The following is a 17,557-nucleotide window of genomic DNA, read 5'->3' on the forward strand; positions in this document are numbered from 1 at the left end:
TGTATTACAGGTAACAGGGTTGCATCTGTGCGATCATGGAGGCTAACATTAGCAACAGTAGATGATGTGCCGAGTCTGTGGCTCTTTTGAACATTATTATCCAGTGATGTTTATCACAAGCAAAAGTTAGTCTCGCCTTAAATGCAAAGCTGGAGTCAGGGGCGTATTTAGCCTAGCTTAGCATAAAGGGGGAAAGGGCTAGCCTGGCTCTGTCCTGAGTTCAACAGATCGACCACCTTCGGCTGAAAACTAACAGACAATGAGGACAACTCTGAGGCGCCACATCAATAAGTCCTTTTGTTATGTTGACAATCGGATTAATTGCAAATCTGTTGAGGAATCTTCACCAAAGTACCGACGGTTTCTGCATTATTTCTCAATCTTGCGTGCTTTTCCTCTTTCAAAACCTTTTTGAACCTATGAACCCATTTCAATTTGGTTTATGGTGCATATTCCAAATAGAAGTTGCATTTCTTTGGTTTACCACAAACTAACAGACATGAGTACTATTCAAGCTAAGCGTTAGTGGTTGGTTTCCATGTCTTTGGGCAGCAGCTTCATCATGTCTGCTTCCACATCAGCACATCCAGGATATCAGGAGAATGAAAACATGAAACACATGTTCCAATCTTACCTGTGATCAGCTCACTCCTTTCCTTGTCCCTTTCCAGGATTCCTTGTGTTCCCCCCAACTCATCACGGAGGACGAAGGGCTGAGTCGTCTGGCCCAGACCGTGCAAGTGTTGGTGGACCTGGCCAACGGCTCCCAGCGGGTCCCCAAACCGGAAACGTCTGGGTCTGCTGACTCAACACATTGCTAGCACAGCATAGCTGCATCTGCAAAGATGCATCACACCAAAGAGATCCGTCTCAGGGCCAGTGTCTGTTTTTAACATATTTAACATGTTCCTTAAATGGACTGTCCAGGTAGACCTTCTGTGTCCAGAGATCAAATACATGGGAACAATAAAAGAGTGTAAATGACTTCAAAGCCTTGCAGTGTCTCTTTTCATGTCTCGTAGTAGAGATTTAATGACGCACCTTAAAGGAATAGCTTCCTCTCAGAGATCAATGTCCGCCTCATGTCTCATGGGTGCCAAGTACAGAGCTGGAGCCTAGCTGAGCGTAAAGACTTGAGGCAGGTGGAAACAGCTAGCATAGCTCGTAAGAACACATCAAGTAAGAAAACGTGCATGGACATAGCCCAGTTAGCCAGCGAGCCGAAGTAACGACACAAAACAAATGGTACGAAGACAAAACTATGATCAATTTGCAACTTTGCCGACGCGCAAAATCATCTTTCAAATTGACAAACGTCATATGTGTAATTCATGGCTGAGTAGAACACACCTGGATCTCAAACGGTCTGCAGTTGAATTGCATTGTGGGTGATGTAGGTGCCAGCTTTTGACAAGGAGAATGCACAGAATCAAAAAGACAATATCTGCTTCCGCTGCATCATGAATAATGTAGCAGTTAAGTGCATTTACCCAAAAACGACTCCTTTAATTCTTGGTAAAGTAGAATGACAGAGCTAGTGTGTACCAAAGAACCGCACATGAACGAGAGGGACAGCTCAGTGGACTACAACATGACAGCATGTCCAACACTGGAGCAGCAGTTATCAGCAGACAAACGACCGCTCTGGACATGGTGATTGTGAAATACAGGTTTGTTTCTGTAAAAGCTGTGAGCCAGTCAACCTGTGTCTCGCTCAGTGCTGCCAAAGCGGAGCATGACGTCCTCAGTGTACAAGCTGGGGAATGGAACATCCCGTTCTAGAGCAGTCACCACTGCAGCAGTTGGGCACCCATCAACACTGATGGTCCAATTCATAGGAAGCGTGAAACTGCTGGAGTTGAAAAAAAGAAGAGAACCATTGAATGCACCGCAGGAAGCGTGCTGTGGACCAGGACACTGCTGATGGAACTGCTGCAGCTCTCTCCCGAGTCTTTCAACGCTGTTGGACATGATGTTTGGGTTAGACATGTTTTCTCACTAACCTCTATCGGCATCAACACAATGGAGGCCAACAGGACTCCGTGGTGCTTGAGGCATCAAACACGTCTCAATGGGCTTCAACAAAGAACATTATCCCAAAGCTGTCGGTCGTTGGTGCTCAGCAGACGCTCCTGACTTCAGATGGCTGTGTAGATAGGCATGAACATGGCACAAAAGAATAAAAAGGACTTTAGAAGTTTGGAGATTTTAGTCCTGCTTCAATGAAAATCTCTTCTTTAGAACAGCATCAGCAGCAGAATGTAGGAACCGGTTGAAGCCACGGAATGGGAGAAAATAACAAGAGCTGTGAATGCCGTGTCACCCGAGGGTCGTACTGGTTCCATGTGAGGAAGGCTTAAAGAATGCAAGAACAGGAGAAGTAGCTCTGTCCGGCATGTTCCCCTGGACAGGGACCCTTATAGACCTACTGTCTGAAGACACCATGTCTTCCAAGAGCCTGAGGCTCGAAAGAAGGAATTCAGCCATGATGCGTCTGGTTCAACTCCTCACTGACCTTATGATATGCAGAGACACACTCACCTTCCATTCGTGCATCATTCAAGTCTTTCAGCAGAGTCAAACATGGAACATGTTTAACCCAGGACAAGGTGTCCCACCCGAACCGACCCACTGTCCCAACCATCCTGGGGAGTCAGAATTTTGGTGAAATGCTTTCCCTGTACATTTAACAAAATTATGACTTTCACTTTTGGCTCTAAATACTTGACAAATTGTGAGCATACCGCTGTATTTGTATCAAGTCATGTGCTTGATAGTTCAGGTTCACCACTCCCCCTCACTCAGTGCACTAACATGACATTTTAAAGGTTCAGCAACATTTGGGGGCAACTGTGGTTGCTCAGGGATCAAACTATCAGGTAGTCTGTGAGTGATGGAAGGTTATTTGGTGTCCCAACTGACCCCGCTCTCCACTATTAGGTTACACTATTTCCAGGAAGGAATGTAACATTACATTAGTCATTTAGCAGACTTACTATTCAGATCATATCACATTCACACACCGTAGGCGCAGCTACGGGAGACATTTTGGGGTTTAGTGTCATGCGACATGCGACATGCGGAGCCGGGGATCGAAACGCCGACCCTCTGATTGAAGGACGGCCCTGCTCTCCACGAGCCACAGATGTTGCTGAGCTTTTAAGATGTCATGTCAGTACTGTAGTGCACTGAGTGTGGAGGAGCAGATAACCTGGGTGAACCTGAACTATCCAGCACGACTTGATACAAGCAGCCGGCCATTCCTGATTATTTCTATGCATCGTCACATACAGGCTCTCTGTCACACCTCCTCCCTCAAGGCCCAGAAGAAGAGAGCGGCCTCCCTTTTATTAATCAGCTCTGGCTTTAATCACAAGTCAATTAGCAGCATGGCCTAATTGACTATCATCTTAATTGCTCTATACCGCTCCGCCTTAGAGGACCGTCTGCTACCGGCTTATCGTCTCACTTCCTGATACGACACACACTTAATGAATGCTCGTACTTGTGCATGGAAATGTTGCCGGTCCAATTCCTGTCACGTCCCAGCAGATGCCCCCGCGAGGCCCACCGCTAACCGACTGAAGAGGCAGCCTGACATTTATGGGATGTAATTGAAGATGGGTATGAACCCCCACGCTCCGACAGAGATGGATATCAGCCAGCAGCTGATCCGTCCTGCTCCATCTGCCTGCGGTGAGACGAGGCTGAGAAGGTGACTGTTAGATGGGGAAGCTACTGATAAAACATAGGCTCCTGGTTGAGTCTGTTTCCACACTGTGATCCACTTGGTGTATGAGTCCGTGTGCTGGGACTCGTTGTGGGCTGGGACTCGCTGTGTGCTGGGACTCGCTGTGTGCAGGGACTCGCTGTGAGCAGGGACTCGTTGTGTGCTGGGACTCGCTGTGTGCAGGGACTCGCTGTGTGCAGGGACTCGCTGTGGGCAGGGACTCGCTGTGTGCAGGGACTCGCTGTGGGCAGGGACTCGCTGTGTGCAGGGACTCGCTGTGGGCAGGGACTCGTTGTGTGCTGGGACTCGCTGTGTGCAGGGACTCGCTGTGGGCAGGGACTCGTTGTGTGCTGGGACTCGCTGTGTGCAGGGACTCGCTGTGTGCAGGGACTCGCTGTGGGCAGGGACTCGCTGTGGGCAGTGACTCGTTGTGTGCAGGGACTCGCTGTAGGCAGGGACTCGCTGTGGGCAGTGACTCGCTGTGGGCAGGGACTCGTTGTGGGCAGGGACTCGTTGTGGGCAGGGACTCGTTGTGGGCAGTGACTCGTTGTGTGCAGGGACTCGCTGTGGGCAGGGACTCGCTGTGGGCAGTGACTCGCTGTGGGCAGGGACTCGCTGTGGGCAGTGACTCGCTGTGTGCTGGGACTCGCTGTGTGCAGGGACTCGCTGTGGGCAGGGACTCGCTGTGGGCAGTGACTCGCTGTGTGCTGGGACTCGCTGTGTGCAGGGACTCGCTGTGGGCAGTGACTCGCTGTGTGCTGGGACTCGCTGTGTGCAGGGACTCGCTGTGGGCAGGGACTCGCTGTGTGCAGGGACTCGCTGTGGGCAGTGACTCGCTGTGGGCAGTGACTCGCTGTGGGCAGTGACTCGCTGTGTGCTGGGACTCGCTGTGTGCTGGCAGGACCACATCTGTGATAATCATCTGCTTCATAATGTATGGAACACATTTACTGTCACAAGCTAAAACTAATGCAAAGAACAATATTTGCCTTTTAGAATCATCAAAAGTGCAACATTTTAAAACTTCACTTCATTTCATTGAAATCATTGTGTGCATCTTTAGAAATGATTTGTAAAATCTATAAAATAAAAAGTAGTTTTACGACTAATCAATAATATTGTAATACAATATTTCAGAAATCAAAACAGACACTTTAGAAAGAATAAGAATGTAATTAGAAAACTGAAAATGAAAAGCATGCGAGTCAAGAATAAGAAAGCAAACAATGTGTGTTCAGCAGGTTCTCAGAGTTCTCGTAGAGGAATCACTAACTACTACGTTTACCATCAAAAGTAGAAGTAAATATTATATTTGGGGGCAATGTAATGGAATAAATGAGCTTTGAGAAAACGTTTTACAGGCAATAACAGCATGTGACTCATGGTTTCAGCTCAGTGTCTACAGCAGAGAACACGCTGCGGCTCCGTTAGCTTCACTATGATGTATAAACATTTAGTTATGACCAAGAAAAATAATTCAGAAACATGAAACAAGCACTCACCGCTGACATTGTTTTCAGTTGTGCATTCATCATGAATGTGGGTTCTCAACCATTCACCTCAGTTCATAAAATGTGTCAGTTCGTAAACATGAGGTGAACAGCAGCTCTGGGTCCGATGCTGACTGTGCGGTTAGCCTGCGGGCTGACAGCTGCCCGAGGCTACAGACGAGGAGAGTGCGACACCCTGTGTACAGATGATAGGATGCACTTTTATTATCACCATTCTTGTGTCATAAACATCCATGAAAACATCCTTTCACCTCAAATCTAAAGTAGACGGGATTGGGGAACCTGTAGAAACACTGATCAGTGCATTAACGCAGGTATCGCATGTGTCACTGTGCTTCCAACAACCTCAATGACTGATCTCATCAACATGCAGGAGCAGCCCGCCACTTTAAATCACTTCACCTCCCTTCCCCTATCGGCTTTATTTCCTAACAACTGTCCTCGGCAGCGCCAGTGATCCTGGTCTGTGGACGTCTCTCCGCTCTCGTTGAGTCCAGACTCCTCGTGTCCCTGCTGTCATGGCTCTCTGTGTCTGCAGCTCACCGTTGTTGTGAATGAAGATCGAGTGAACAGACTGAGATCGAGGCGTTTAGCTCAATTCAAGCAATAACATTTATTTGTGACAGAAGTATTATGTCCAGCAGTTAAACGTGCACGGACCCTAGCAAAAAGGAAAAGGGTGCAAAAGTGAAACCTAAGAGCGCTTATACAGAGTGCGCAGGCGTGTCCTTTCTGGTTCTCCTTGTGGAGCCATTGGTCAAATTCAAAGCAGAGGCGGATTTGTTTCTAGCATTCAAATGGCCTGATGGAGTACTGGGCAACGTCACCCACAATGGCTCACGTCCGGAACCCGCCTTCTCTGGAACGTCAGTGTGTGTGAAATGTTGATGTACAGCATATTGTTAACACTTAAGGTGCTGAAAAAGGGTGCAGTTCTAAACTATTTCGAAGTCTCTGTGTGAATAGATAAAGAGAACTCTTCTCCTACTCTAAGATGGCAGTTTCCGCCCTAATCTGGTGGTTTAAGCAAGTGTTTCTTTCAGGGCCACTGTATCTGTTTCTATCGTGCGAACGGGCGACGGAATGCCCCATTCGGAGTTTTTGACCTACTTACAGTGACCTCACAACTCCGCAATATAAGCTTTACAAGTATAGCGCATATTATTTAACAGTGAATGAATATATTTTATTTACACCGTCCATAGGAGGCTGTCTGGGTGTCACCCGGGGAAGTTGAGGGGGGTACGGGTGGGTCCTCCTCCTCCTCATACAGGGGTCATCTGCTTGGAAATGATAGAACCTGAAACCTTCACCTGGAAAGAAACACTATGACATATATATGTCTGTGTATATATTAGGGGTATAACGGTACGCGTATTCATATTGAACCGTTCGGTACGAGGCTCACGGTTCGGTGCGCATGACGAACCGAATACGTTTGATAAAAAACAAACCTTTATTTAACCAGGTAGTCTCATTGAGATTAAAAATGTATTTTGCAAGATGTAAGTAACAATACTACATAACATTAAGGAGCAGTTTTTGTTTTTTATGCTTATGTGTTGCTAAGAAGACACCCCAGAAGATGGGTCACTCAGGTATAGTTCCATCATTGTTCAAAGTCAAAGAATAATTTTATGATGTTAGTTGTAATGAATAAATATATTTTAAAATCAAATACATTTCTCTGGCATTTATATGTATATATGTATATATGTATATATGTATATATATAGTGTATTCTGTATATCAGTAATGTCAGATGTCTTGGGGAGGTGCTTATTGCAGTGGAGGGGGAGACAGAGATAAACTCATCTCCCTTACATAGGTCTGCTCTGAAGGAGTTTGAGCTGAGATAATATCAGCCTTTTACAATGAAAGCTTTTTCTCTTCAATATTATTTCCTCCATTAACAATGTAAATGTTTCAGTCAAAACAAAGCTACGCTTTCCACTGAAGTGAGTTTCGTGAATCCGTCCTCAGTCAACAGATGAATGGGAGAAGGTCTACGTGGCATCTCCTCAGCTAATACTATAATGATATAGAATATATACTATAGAAAGCTTCATACCTGCACTGAAGTCCATCTGTGAGCAGGTGGCTCTGACCCCAACATAAACCTGCTGCCTTGGCTGCAGGTAGTCAGGGGGCAAAGGGTTAAAGTCTGTCAGCAACAGAGGAAGAGAGTCAGTCCAACACTGCCACAGGCTCCGTGCAGGCAGAGCGTTGCTGACTCGGTGCTGCACCTACACTGACCGGAGAGCCTCCAGTTCCCATCAGCAGGAAAGCGTCGACCTGCAGGAGGACGAAGCTGCACAGGGGGGGGGAGCGTGACAGCGACCGCCTCCAGCAGCCGCCGCATTCTGCTGCGTGTTGAGCTGGAGCTGCTGAGGGTAATGCAGGGGTGGGTCTGTAGCTAGAAGACACAAGAGTACAGGAGACTGGTTAGGGCTGATCCTAATACAAATGCCCTGGTGGTCATCAGTAAAAACAAGACCAATAACAAAACAAGCTCAGTTCTACATTTGACTTAGCGTGTGCCTTGTTTCAGCTAATTCTAAATAGTGTACTATGAACATAAACTACTATCTTTAAATCTGTGTGAACGGAAGTTTGAGCTTTTGTAAAGTGTGAACTTGCAAAACACGGATAACTAGTGATGCCCCCCCCCCTCTATACCCGGGTCTAAAGGGGAACCGGTAACAGCAGTGAATACCCGGAGTATTGCTGCGGTCCAGAGTTAACAGATCTGCTCTCGCTACTTCAGAGGTTACGGAGGGAGGTCTCCACGCAAACACAACACTGCTGCAAACCTCCTCTCTCTGTGTCTTTGCACGAGGGGCGGAGTCACACACACACACACACAGGCTCAGTACAGCCTGAGACTCACATCATGGCAGAGAGAAGACAAAGATCCAAAGTGTGGCTACATTTGACTCCAGTAGAATCTGAGAACAAACTCAATAAACCCTCAGAAGTAAGTTTGTAGATTGTTGGGCTGAGGCTGCAGCCACGACTTTAATCCTCTCTTTTTTTCACAAAATCATCAAAAAGAACCAATAAGCAGTATTGACAACAGAGAAAAGTCAGCAAAACCAACAAATCAACAGTTTCGGTTTCTTCACTTGAGAGATTCTATGTTTGTCTTTTTATCTGAGCTCTGGTCACTGAAGACTGTACTTCTGTCCACCAATCAGGAGTAGTTAGCAGCACTGGAATAGAAATGTGCTGTTTTGTTCTTAATGCGAGTCAGATGTGATGAGTCCTGATGAAGCTTTGAGTGTGAACTCTTTAAGTTTAGCTAAAGAAACAACACATGAGCAATTAACAGCAGTTTGACATTTCTAGGACTGATTGATAGACCACCAACACAACTAACGCTCATTGGGTTCCTGTGCCTTTAACGCCAGCAGGTACAGCTTGAGGAGCTTTGGAGTTTAGAATGAGCAGGTAGGAAATGTAAAGAAATACGACTTCAGTGGCACAGTGGGAAAACACACAGATATAGTAACAGGATGCTGCAGAGAAATAGAATATGTATAAAAGATTAAAAGTATATACACTACAATACAGAAGAATGAAAGTGTTGGTGTATGACAAAAAAAAGAGTAATATGAAAATATACTAAGAAATGAGAGCACGAGCCGGTCTAGTATTCTCTCTGGCTGATTAACGGCTTGTAGGACTCTCAGAGGCTCATTATTAGCTATTGTGAAAAGGGCAGCAAGTGAAGGCTGTGTACAGGGGCGGACTGGGGGGAAAAAGTGGCCCGGGAGTTACTGTCAGACCGGCCCACTCAATGCTCGGTTTTTGCAGCAGCTCACTCTTTTCTGCAACACTGTCTATGATTTTCTCACTGTCCAGCATCTGCAAAACATCTGTCTGAGTAGCCATTAACATAAAAGCCTCCAGGTGCTGTTGAGAGAGCGAGCTCCTGAGCCTGTTTTTGATATATTTCAGCGTCGAAAAGCTTCGCTCGCATGCTACCTGTGTGACAGAGAGGGTCATCAGGAACCTGTATGCAAGGCCTATGATGTGGTATGCATCTGTCAGGAGGTTGTACTGCTTCAGAACTCGGTAGCAACAGATTGGACAGTCCTTGCAAGATGAGCACTTTTTGTAAACCATCTCTGCCTCATCTTCAGCCTCATCTTCAGCATCCTCCGGCCCGGCTTCTGTTGTCTTGGTTGTGTACTCCTCAAATACTGATGCCTTCAGCCTATCCCATGTCGTGCCAGACGTTTGAGCTCGCTTTGTAACTCGCATAGTCAAATCAACGTAATTAACACAATGACAGCCACAAAGTCATAAGAACCAGTCACATATATTCATATGACAACAAAGCACATCAATCCAGCAGACCTGCAGCGGATCCACGCATTCCACCACACAAGAGCACGAGCCATCAAATATTATTCATAAAAACGTTACTGCGGATGTAAAAAAACAAACGCAGTTTGTCACTTACCAAATTCTTTGTTGACAAAGAATTGAATCCCAGTACATCGTTTCAGTTCCAGTAAGAAGTCCTCGATTCATGGACGCGTGACAGTCGAGCCGCCCCTGTATTTCGCCGGTCTACGGCGGACATTCGCACCTCCGCGGCCCCGCCCCGACCGTCGCCCGGCACGAGCGCACGGCGCAGACCGCGGTTATGGAGAAAAGTTTTTAAAAGCACCGTAGTGTCCAGCCGTGCTATGGCGTCCTCAGATCGCGATTAGTAGTATAATGTCAGTTTATACTGTTGATGCAGTTTTCACTGATTATTGACTTTCGGTATTAGAGTCAATTGAACGTGTTCTGTGAAGCATATAATATAGTCGGGGCCGGCGATGTCAGAGACCGGCCCAAACCCCGTCGGCCTACCGGGGATTCCCCCGGTATCCCCGATGGCCAGTCCGCCCCTGGCTGTGTATGAGGACTGAATACTGTACTGATGCAATCAGTGGACCTTGACGAGTGGGCAGACGTGTCTGATTGCCGAGTACAGCTATAAAGAATATAAAAGGCTTGAGGGGGAACAGCAGACACGGGGCCTGTGGGATGTTATAGGTAGCAGAAGTGCTTTCCACCAGAGGCTTGTTGATAAAAATGCCTTGCGTTTCCAAAATATTGAATTCCTATTTCACAAATGTTTGGAGATAATGAAAATGTGTAGTCGTATTTAAGCTTCATTGAGCAATAGCGTAAAAGTTCTGTCCACAAGGCATTACACTGCTGTGGTGAAAGCCATTCAAGCCAGCATTGGTATTTAAAAGCAATCAGCTGTTTTATTAGCATCGATCACAGAGCGGCTGCAGCTGTGCTTCCACACACAGGGAGTGACCAAACCTTACTAGCGGAGCCAAAAGGCCCCCAAGCCTTCGCCTTTAGCTTTCACCTAGCACACACACTTCACCACATAATTAAAAAAAACAACAAGAAAACACAAAAAAAACAGGTAAGTATTTTTCATTTATTAGTATAGCAACAGACTGTCTCATGTTTATCGTTTTGTATTGGAGATGATATGTCCCTTCACGGGTGCCGTAGAGAAAAAGCGACTTCCGCTTATGGTCGAGGGGGGGGCAGAAGTAAAGAGAGAGGCTGCAGCAGCTGCTGCTCTCCCTGGAGACTACTGGACATCGCTGCGGTAAAGTCAGCAGACACTCAGATCTCCGTGGTCAACACAGCAGACACTTAACGTAACGATGGCCTGCCTCGGTCGGCGCTAGCTGCTATTAGCCTGTCTCGAACGATTCCGTCGTGACGCCCTTTCCGGTCATTACGCTGTCATTTTCTTCGGCGATCGCCAACCAAACGTAAATAATATTAATTCATACATATCAAATAATCTACGTGTCAAATTTCATGAATATATATGGACGTTTATATGTCTAAATACTATAGGAAAGTGACTTTGATGAGAGAAAGCAGAAAGAACGCTCGGGCGACGCTAAAACAGCTCAAACAGAAATTAAGGAGCTTTTATTGCATCATTTGGAGTTGTTGAAGCGTGATATCTTATTGTGAAGGACAGAACTATGGTCCCGGATGTGTTGACAGCATTGATGGTCATTTTTGCGACCCTGGAACAAGCGAATATCCCCGAAAAACCAGCAGCAGCCAGTGTTTACAACGAGGATAGAAGTCCGTACGGATTAGGCCAAGAGCAGTGCACGGCTAATTCACCGGTGTTAGCATCGTTTTAACGACTCTGGTAAAGGCAAAGCTAACTGTAATAATTACAACAATATTTCGTTTGAAAGGTACGAAGTTTAACTTCAGTTTAACACCATTAAATCAACTGAAAACATTACACGATCATTTTTATCAACATTGTAAGTGAATTGTATTGAAACATTAGCTAAAAACTGTCCGGTTTGGGATACAACTCCGTTACATGTTAGTGCACCTACATGCTGACATTCACCGTAAACGCATTTAAACGGCACAGATCGGGAGCGAGTGAAGGACTTTGAAAGTTAGCGGAAAGATTAACGTGAGACAACATCCGGTTTCTTCAGATGAACATCCGGTTTTCAGAATAAGATGCCAAGAAAGTATGAATTATATTCACATTAAGTATGAAACATGCTACCTGCATCTCGTGAATCAAATGTTATTGCCCTTTTGTTCATATAGCAGTACTTTTAAAATAGAAGTGCGCAATACACTACTTTTGAATTCATTATTGAACTTTGCCATAACAATGCGATTAATCGCAAAAAATCCATGCGATTAATCGCGATTAAATATTTTAATCATTGCCCAGCACTAATCGAGTCAAAGGACACAGCTGATCAGTCATGTGAGTCAAAGGTTCGCTACGTCACAATTTATTTAGAGTAAAAACCTTTCACGCAATTTAATGTTTTATTGAATTTTCCCGTTTCCATACAACTTTTCTAATGATACTTCAAAATGTGCATGTAAATACACTGAAGGAAACACGGCTAGTGACAATCCTAAAGAACATTACGTCGTCCATCCCAGACTGCCAGCGATCACCTTCAGCTGGGACTCACTCAAACTAAAGTAGAAGTATGTAACGCATGTCTCAATGGCCTCAAAGGCAGCCTGCTCACTGTCATACTCAAACCCGGCGTAATGCGGTGAGGCGGCTCTTGTCCACACTTCACTTCGGTTTATCTGCTCTGTCTTCCTTCCTTTTCAGTTTTCCAGCTCCTTTTTGTCCTTGAAGGAGGTTGTAATTTAAAGCAGTGGTTCCTCCTCATTAAATATATATTAAACTATGAAACTCATTAGACTACATGCAGATCTGCATTAGGTTCTCAAATCCCTGCTTGATCATCAGAGTTTGTGACGGGGGCCGGTATGTTGGAGTTGGAAATGAACAACAAATATGTTGCAGAGCAACGTTCACAGATGCTGCAGTGATTCCCTGAAGCTGTTCAATCACCTAACCCTGACGCTGCTAGTAGTGTCACTGTCATCCTGTGGTTAGTGCCCCATTGTGGTCAACATGTAGTTTTGGAAGCTTCACAGGAACAGACTGAAAGGTATGTTTCTTATGTTATGTTATTGAGAGATGTGCTAGCAATTGAGCATCGCAGCCTTTTACCAACAGGTATGTGAAAAAACACGTTTCTTTGTCTGTACAAAGACTTGTGTTGATTGTGGTTTTGATTCTTGTCACTTTAATGTTGTCACTTTAATGTTGAACATACAAGGAATTTGACATGACGGGAGGTGCGTAACATTTAACAACAATCAACAATGCAAAGTAGAAACAAATTAAATTTACAGAAAATATAAGATAAAGTAAAATATAAATATAAAATATAAATAAAGTGAAATGTAGAGAATAATGAAGAATAGCAGTAAATGTGTGGCAGTACAGACTGACCAGACAGCTGGAAAGGTTTAGAAGTGTTAGTCTGTTATTTGTTGCAACGTGGCACAGTCAATAATACAACGGTGTCTCCGTTTGGGTCCAGAATAAACCGACCGTAACGGAACAATCTGGCCATCATGGACCCAGCGGACCTGAACCTCCTCCGTCAAGCACTGGCCTCCCAGGGCACTCTGATCGACCAGCATGAGACAATTCTCCGGGAAGTAATGCAGACTCTACGAGCCCTTTCCACCAGCGTGTCTCAACTCAGCGGCCAAATGGATCAGGTCACGGACTCACCTCTCTGCCCCCAGCGTTTCCGCTGCTCCCACGGCGGATCCACCTGTGCCACCCCCAGCCCACTCGGCTCCAGTCTTTCCAGCTCCGCGTGCCTGTGAGCCGTTCATTCCGACACCGGAACCCTACGCCGGAGATCTGGGAGCCTGTGGGCGGTTCCTCCTGCAATGTTCCCTGGTATTCCAGCAGCAGCCAGCCACCTACGCTCCTGATAGGTCACGTATTGCCTTTATCACCAGTTTACTCACGGGCAAAGCTGCCCAGTGGGCCACCGCCTTATGGGAGAGGGAGTCCCCCAATCTGTAATTTATACACTGTATTTGTAGCAGAAATTAGGTTTTTGACCATCCCGTTCAGGGTAGAGCAGCATCCAGCAGACTCCTCTTTCTTCGTCAGGGCGCCGGAACAGTTGCAGAATATGCGGTGGATTTTAGAATCCTAGCTACAGAGAGTGGGTGGGAGGAGATTTCCTTGCAGAGTGTTTTCGTCTACGGGTTAGCTGAGAATATCAGGGATGAGCTAGCGACGAGAGAAGAGACAGACAGCTTAGACTCCCTAATTTCCCTGTCTATCCGCCTAGATAACTGTCTCCGTAGAGAGCGCACCAGCTGCAGACCATCCTCCACCTCTTACAGTCAACCTCAGGCAGCTCCCCAGGTTAGAGCAGACAGTCAGACGGCCTCCAGACCGCCCCTCAGCGTTCGACCACCGCTTTTCATCGAGGAACCGATGCAGTTGGGACGCGTCCGCCTCCCTTTATCGAAGCGCCAACGCCAGGCTAGTCTACGCCCTGGATGGACAACCCCTGGTTCACATCACTCACCACACAGCTCCCCTAAGTCTTCATCTGTCCGGTAATCACCATGAGTCAGTTGAACTACTCATAATTTCCTCACCACATGTTCCAGTGGTCCTCGGCCAACCTTGGCTGAAGCGTCACAACCCTCACATTGATTGGTCCACAGGGGCTGTAGTTAGTTGGAGCACATTTTGCCACTCTCAGTCTCCAATTAGCCTCAGCTCCCACTAACATAATTGCAACACCCACTATTGAGCCCCCTGACCTCACATTAGTGCCACCCACCTACCACAACTTAGGGGAGGTATTCAGCAAGCAGCGAGCCCCAACACTGCCCCCACATAGGCCCAATGACTATGCCATCAACCTGCTTCCTGGCATCCCCTTTGCCCTCCAGCTGCCTTTTCAAGATCTCCCGTCCTGAAAGAGAGGCTATGGAGAAGTACATCCAAAGCCACCATCTTCTCCAAACTGGACCTCCGCAATGCCTACCACCTCATTCGGATCCGGGAGGGAGATGAATGGAAGACCGTTTTCAACACCCCTCTAGGCCATCCCCTCGAGTATCGGGTCATGCCTTTCGGCCTCACCAACACCCCGGCAGTGTTCCAGGCCATGGTGAACGATGTCCTCCGTGACATGCTCAACCGCTTCGTTTTGGTCTACATTGATATGACATCCTCATCTTCTCCCGGAACATGGAGGAACACATCAAGCATGTCAGTCTAGTGCTACAGCGACGACTGGAGAACAAGCTTTTTGTAAAAGAGGAGAAATGTGAATTCCATGTCACCACAGTGAGTTTCCTTGGATTCATCATCCAGCCGGGGCAGGTGAGGGCGGATGCAGCAAAGGTTCAGGCAGTGACAGAGTGGCCTACTCCCACCACTCGGAAACAGTTGCAGCGGTTCGCCAACTTTTACCGACGGTTTATCTGCAATTACAGCAGGGTGGCTACCCCCCTCACGCAACTCACCTCCAATGCCATTCCATTTACAAGGACTCTAGAGACTGACGCTGCCTTCGCCTCCCTCAAACAGCTGTTTACTACAGCCCCGGTACAAATTCATCCTGATCCCTCTCTGCAGTTCGTTGTAGAGGTGGATGCCTCAGATTCTGGAGTGGGGGCCGTCCTCTCCCAGCGGTCTCCCCAGGATCAGAAGATGCACCCCTGCGCTTTTTTTCCCCGGCGCCTGACCCCTGCAGAGCGCAACTATGATGTTGGAAACCGCAAACTATTGGCAGTAGTTCTTGCACTCGAGGAGTGGAGGCACTGGTTGGAGGGAGCTGAACAATCATTCATCGTTTGGACAGACCATAAGAATCTCTCTTACCTCCGCTCTGCCAAGAGACTAAACTCCCGACAGGCTCGGTGGGCGTTGTTCCTGGAAAGGTTCAATTTTACACTCACCTACCGGCCTGGTTCACACAACATCAAGCCAGATGCTCTCTCTCTGCAGTCCACCACTGAAAGAACCCCCTTAAAGCCTGAACCCATTCTTCCCCCCTCCTGCATGTTGGCCGCTGTCACATGGGGAGTTGAGTCTCTCGTCCAGAAGGCCCAGCGCTCCCATCCGGATCCAGGTGGTGGTCCTCCCAAGTGTTCAATCAGTCACCTCTATAGCAGAGAGCAGCGGTCTGTGCAGGCTGGTTGGCCACCTGTGTGGGCAGCAGGGGTCTGATGTCCACGGCTCTGTCTTCTGTCCACATGCAAGACACAAACACAAAGCTCTAGGTTGACCTTCAATCCACAACAGATATTTGTCATTCGTTGCTAGAAAAACCCACATTAAGGCATTTAACAACCAACCAAAGACAAATGGGTCTCTTCATATCGTGGATTAAAAATAAATTATAACATTCACAACTTCATATAATTATGGTCTTGAGAGCACACACAAAACATTTTGAAAGGTTCACAACTCTACATTCTTCTTCTATTATTTTGCTTTCCTTTCTCCATTGTAATTCTTACCTCTTCTGCATCACCTAACCCCGTCCCCTTTACCTGGTGCATAAATGTAATGTTTCTACTGTGTGGGTAATGTCCTCTGTTATATTAGTTTGTTGGTCTTCTTCTGGTCTGAGTTGATAACCAGTCCGCTGAGGAACTTGACAATAGAACAAACGCAGATTGGAGAACATCCTGTGAACAGGTGCAGAAAGCCGGCCGGTAGGATACTGGTTGACCAATCACAACCGGCTCGCTACCTCTTCAGAAAGCTCCATCAGCTTCTGCTCCATCAGGACCAGAACCAACCGACACCTAAACACTTTCCATCACAGCACAACTCTCTACTATAGACTAGGGTTGTCACGATACCAAAATTATGACTTTGATACGATACCTGCCATAAGTATCACGATACAGATACTTACGATACTTTTTTACCAGCTTGTTCCTGCCCAGCTTTTTGAACACTTAACAAATGGCATTAATATATTAGTATTAGCCTACAGCAAGATATTAATGAAAACTACATGGTGCCATGATTGCTGCTGCTCTGCTGGCATCTGTCTGACTGTCTGTGGGAGTGGGTGGGTAAACAATGCTTCATTTACTTGCATAGTGAGTTTGATATTTTCACTTCATATTTTATCTTAATTCATGGAATAATTATTTTTCCTTTACTAAAAATTTAAATAATTAGCTGAAGATCCACCCTCAGGCTCCACCAGCATGGCGCCATTTTGCATGAATTGTGTTTCATTTAGTGCACGTCTATGTGCATTGTGACCTCATGATCATATAGGCTTGTTGTCAAACTAGGCTCAGGCTACTCGTGTTAGCTGTCTATGGGTGAGCTTGGGGGTGTTCATGTTTATAATCACATTTGCTTACCCGTAGTTCTTTGAACTCTTTAAAAAGTTGGGGGTGTCTGTCTGAAAGGTGCTTTGCCGTGTTAGACGTGTTGCCTCACTTTGTCTGTGTGGCTCTGAAACAAGTTTTGCAGTAGGTCAGTGGGCTTTCCTTCACTGTCTGCAATATAGCCAAAGTACTTCCAGAGGACGGTCGGTAAAAGCTCCTGCATGTCTCCCCTGTGATCACTCTCTGTGAGTGCGCGCTGCCTGTTGCTGTGAGCGCGCTGGGCAGCCCCGCCCCCTTGCATGCCTGCATGACAGGGAGCGGAGCAGCAAGTGCGCTCTGATCGCGCTATTTTAATAAAGTATCGATACTAAAATTATGCAAAATCGTATCGTTTTTAACGTACAGGTACCGCGGTACCTTTTTAGTATCGATACACCGTGCAACCCTACTATAGACCGTGCAATATCTGTCAGTGCTGTATGTGCGAATGTAGCATTATTCAGCATATTTATTATTGTTAAACATTATGTCGAAAAACTTAGCATTTTATTCATCTTAACTGTGTATAAGTCTT

The 17,557-nt window shown here is 46.4% G+C and overlaps 1 protein-coding gene across 1 annotated transcript in view; it reads left to right on the plus strand.

Annotated features, from left to right (window-relative positions):
• lrch4 (leucine-rich repeats and calponin homology (CH) domain containing 4) overlaps positions 1–959 on the plus strand; it is a 41,786-nt gene extending 40,827 nt beyond the window's left edge. The window contains exon 18 of the mRNA XM_079295416.1: positions 672–959. Coding sequence (XP_079151542.1) covers positions 672–821 — 150 coding nt within the window. The 3' untranslated portion in view covers positions 822–959. The remainder of the gene's footprint in view (positions 1–671) is intronic.
• The last annotated feature ends 16,598 nt before the right edge of the window (positions 960–17,557 follow it).

The sequence above is a fragment of the Melanostigma gelatinosum genome, assembly GCF_949748355.1.
Source record: "Melanostigma gelatinosum genome assembly, chromosome: 23".
Lineage (NCBI taxonomy): Eukaryota > Metazoa > Chordata > Actinopteri > Perciformes > Zoarcidae > Melanostigma > Melanostigma gelatinosum.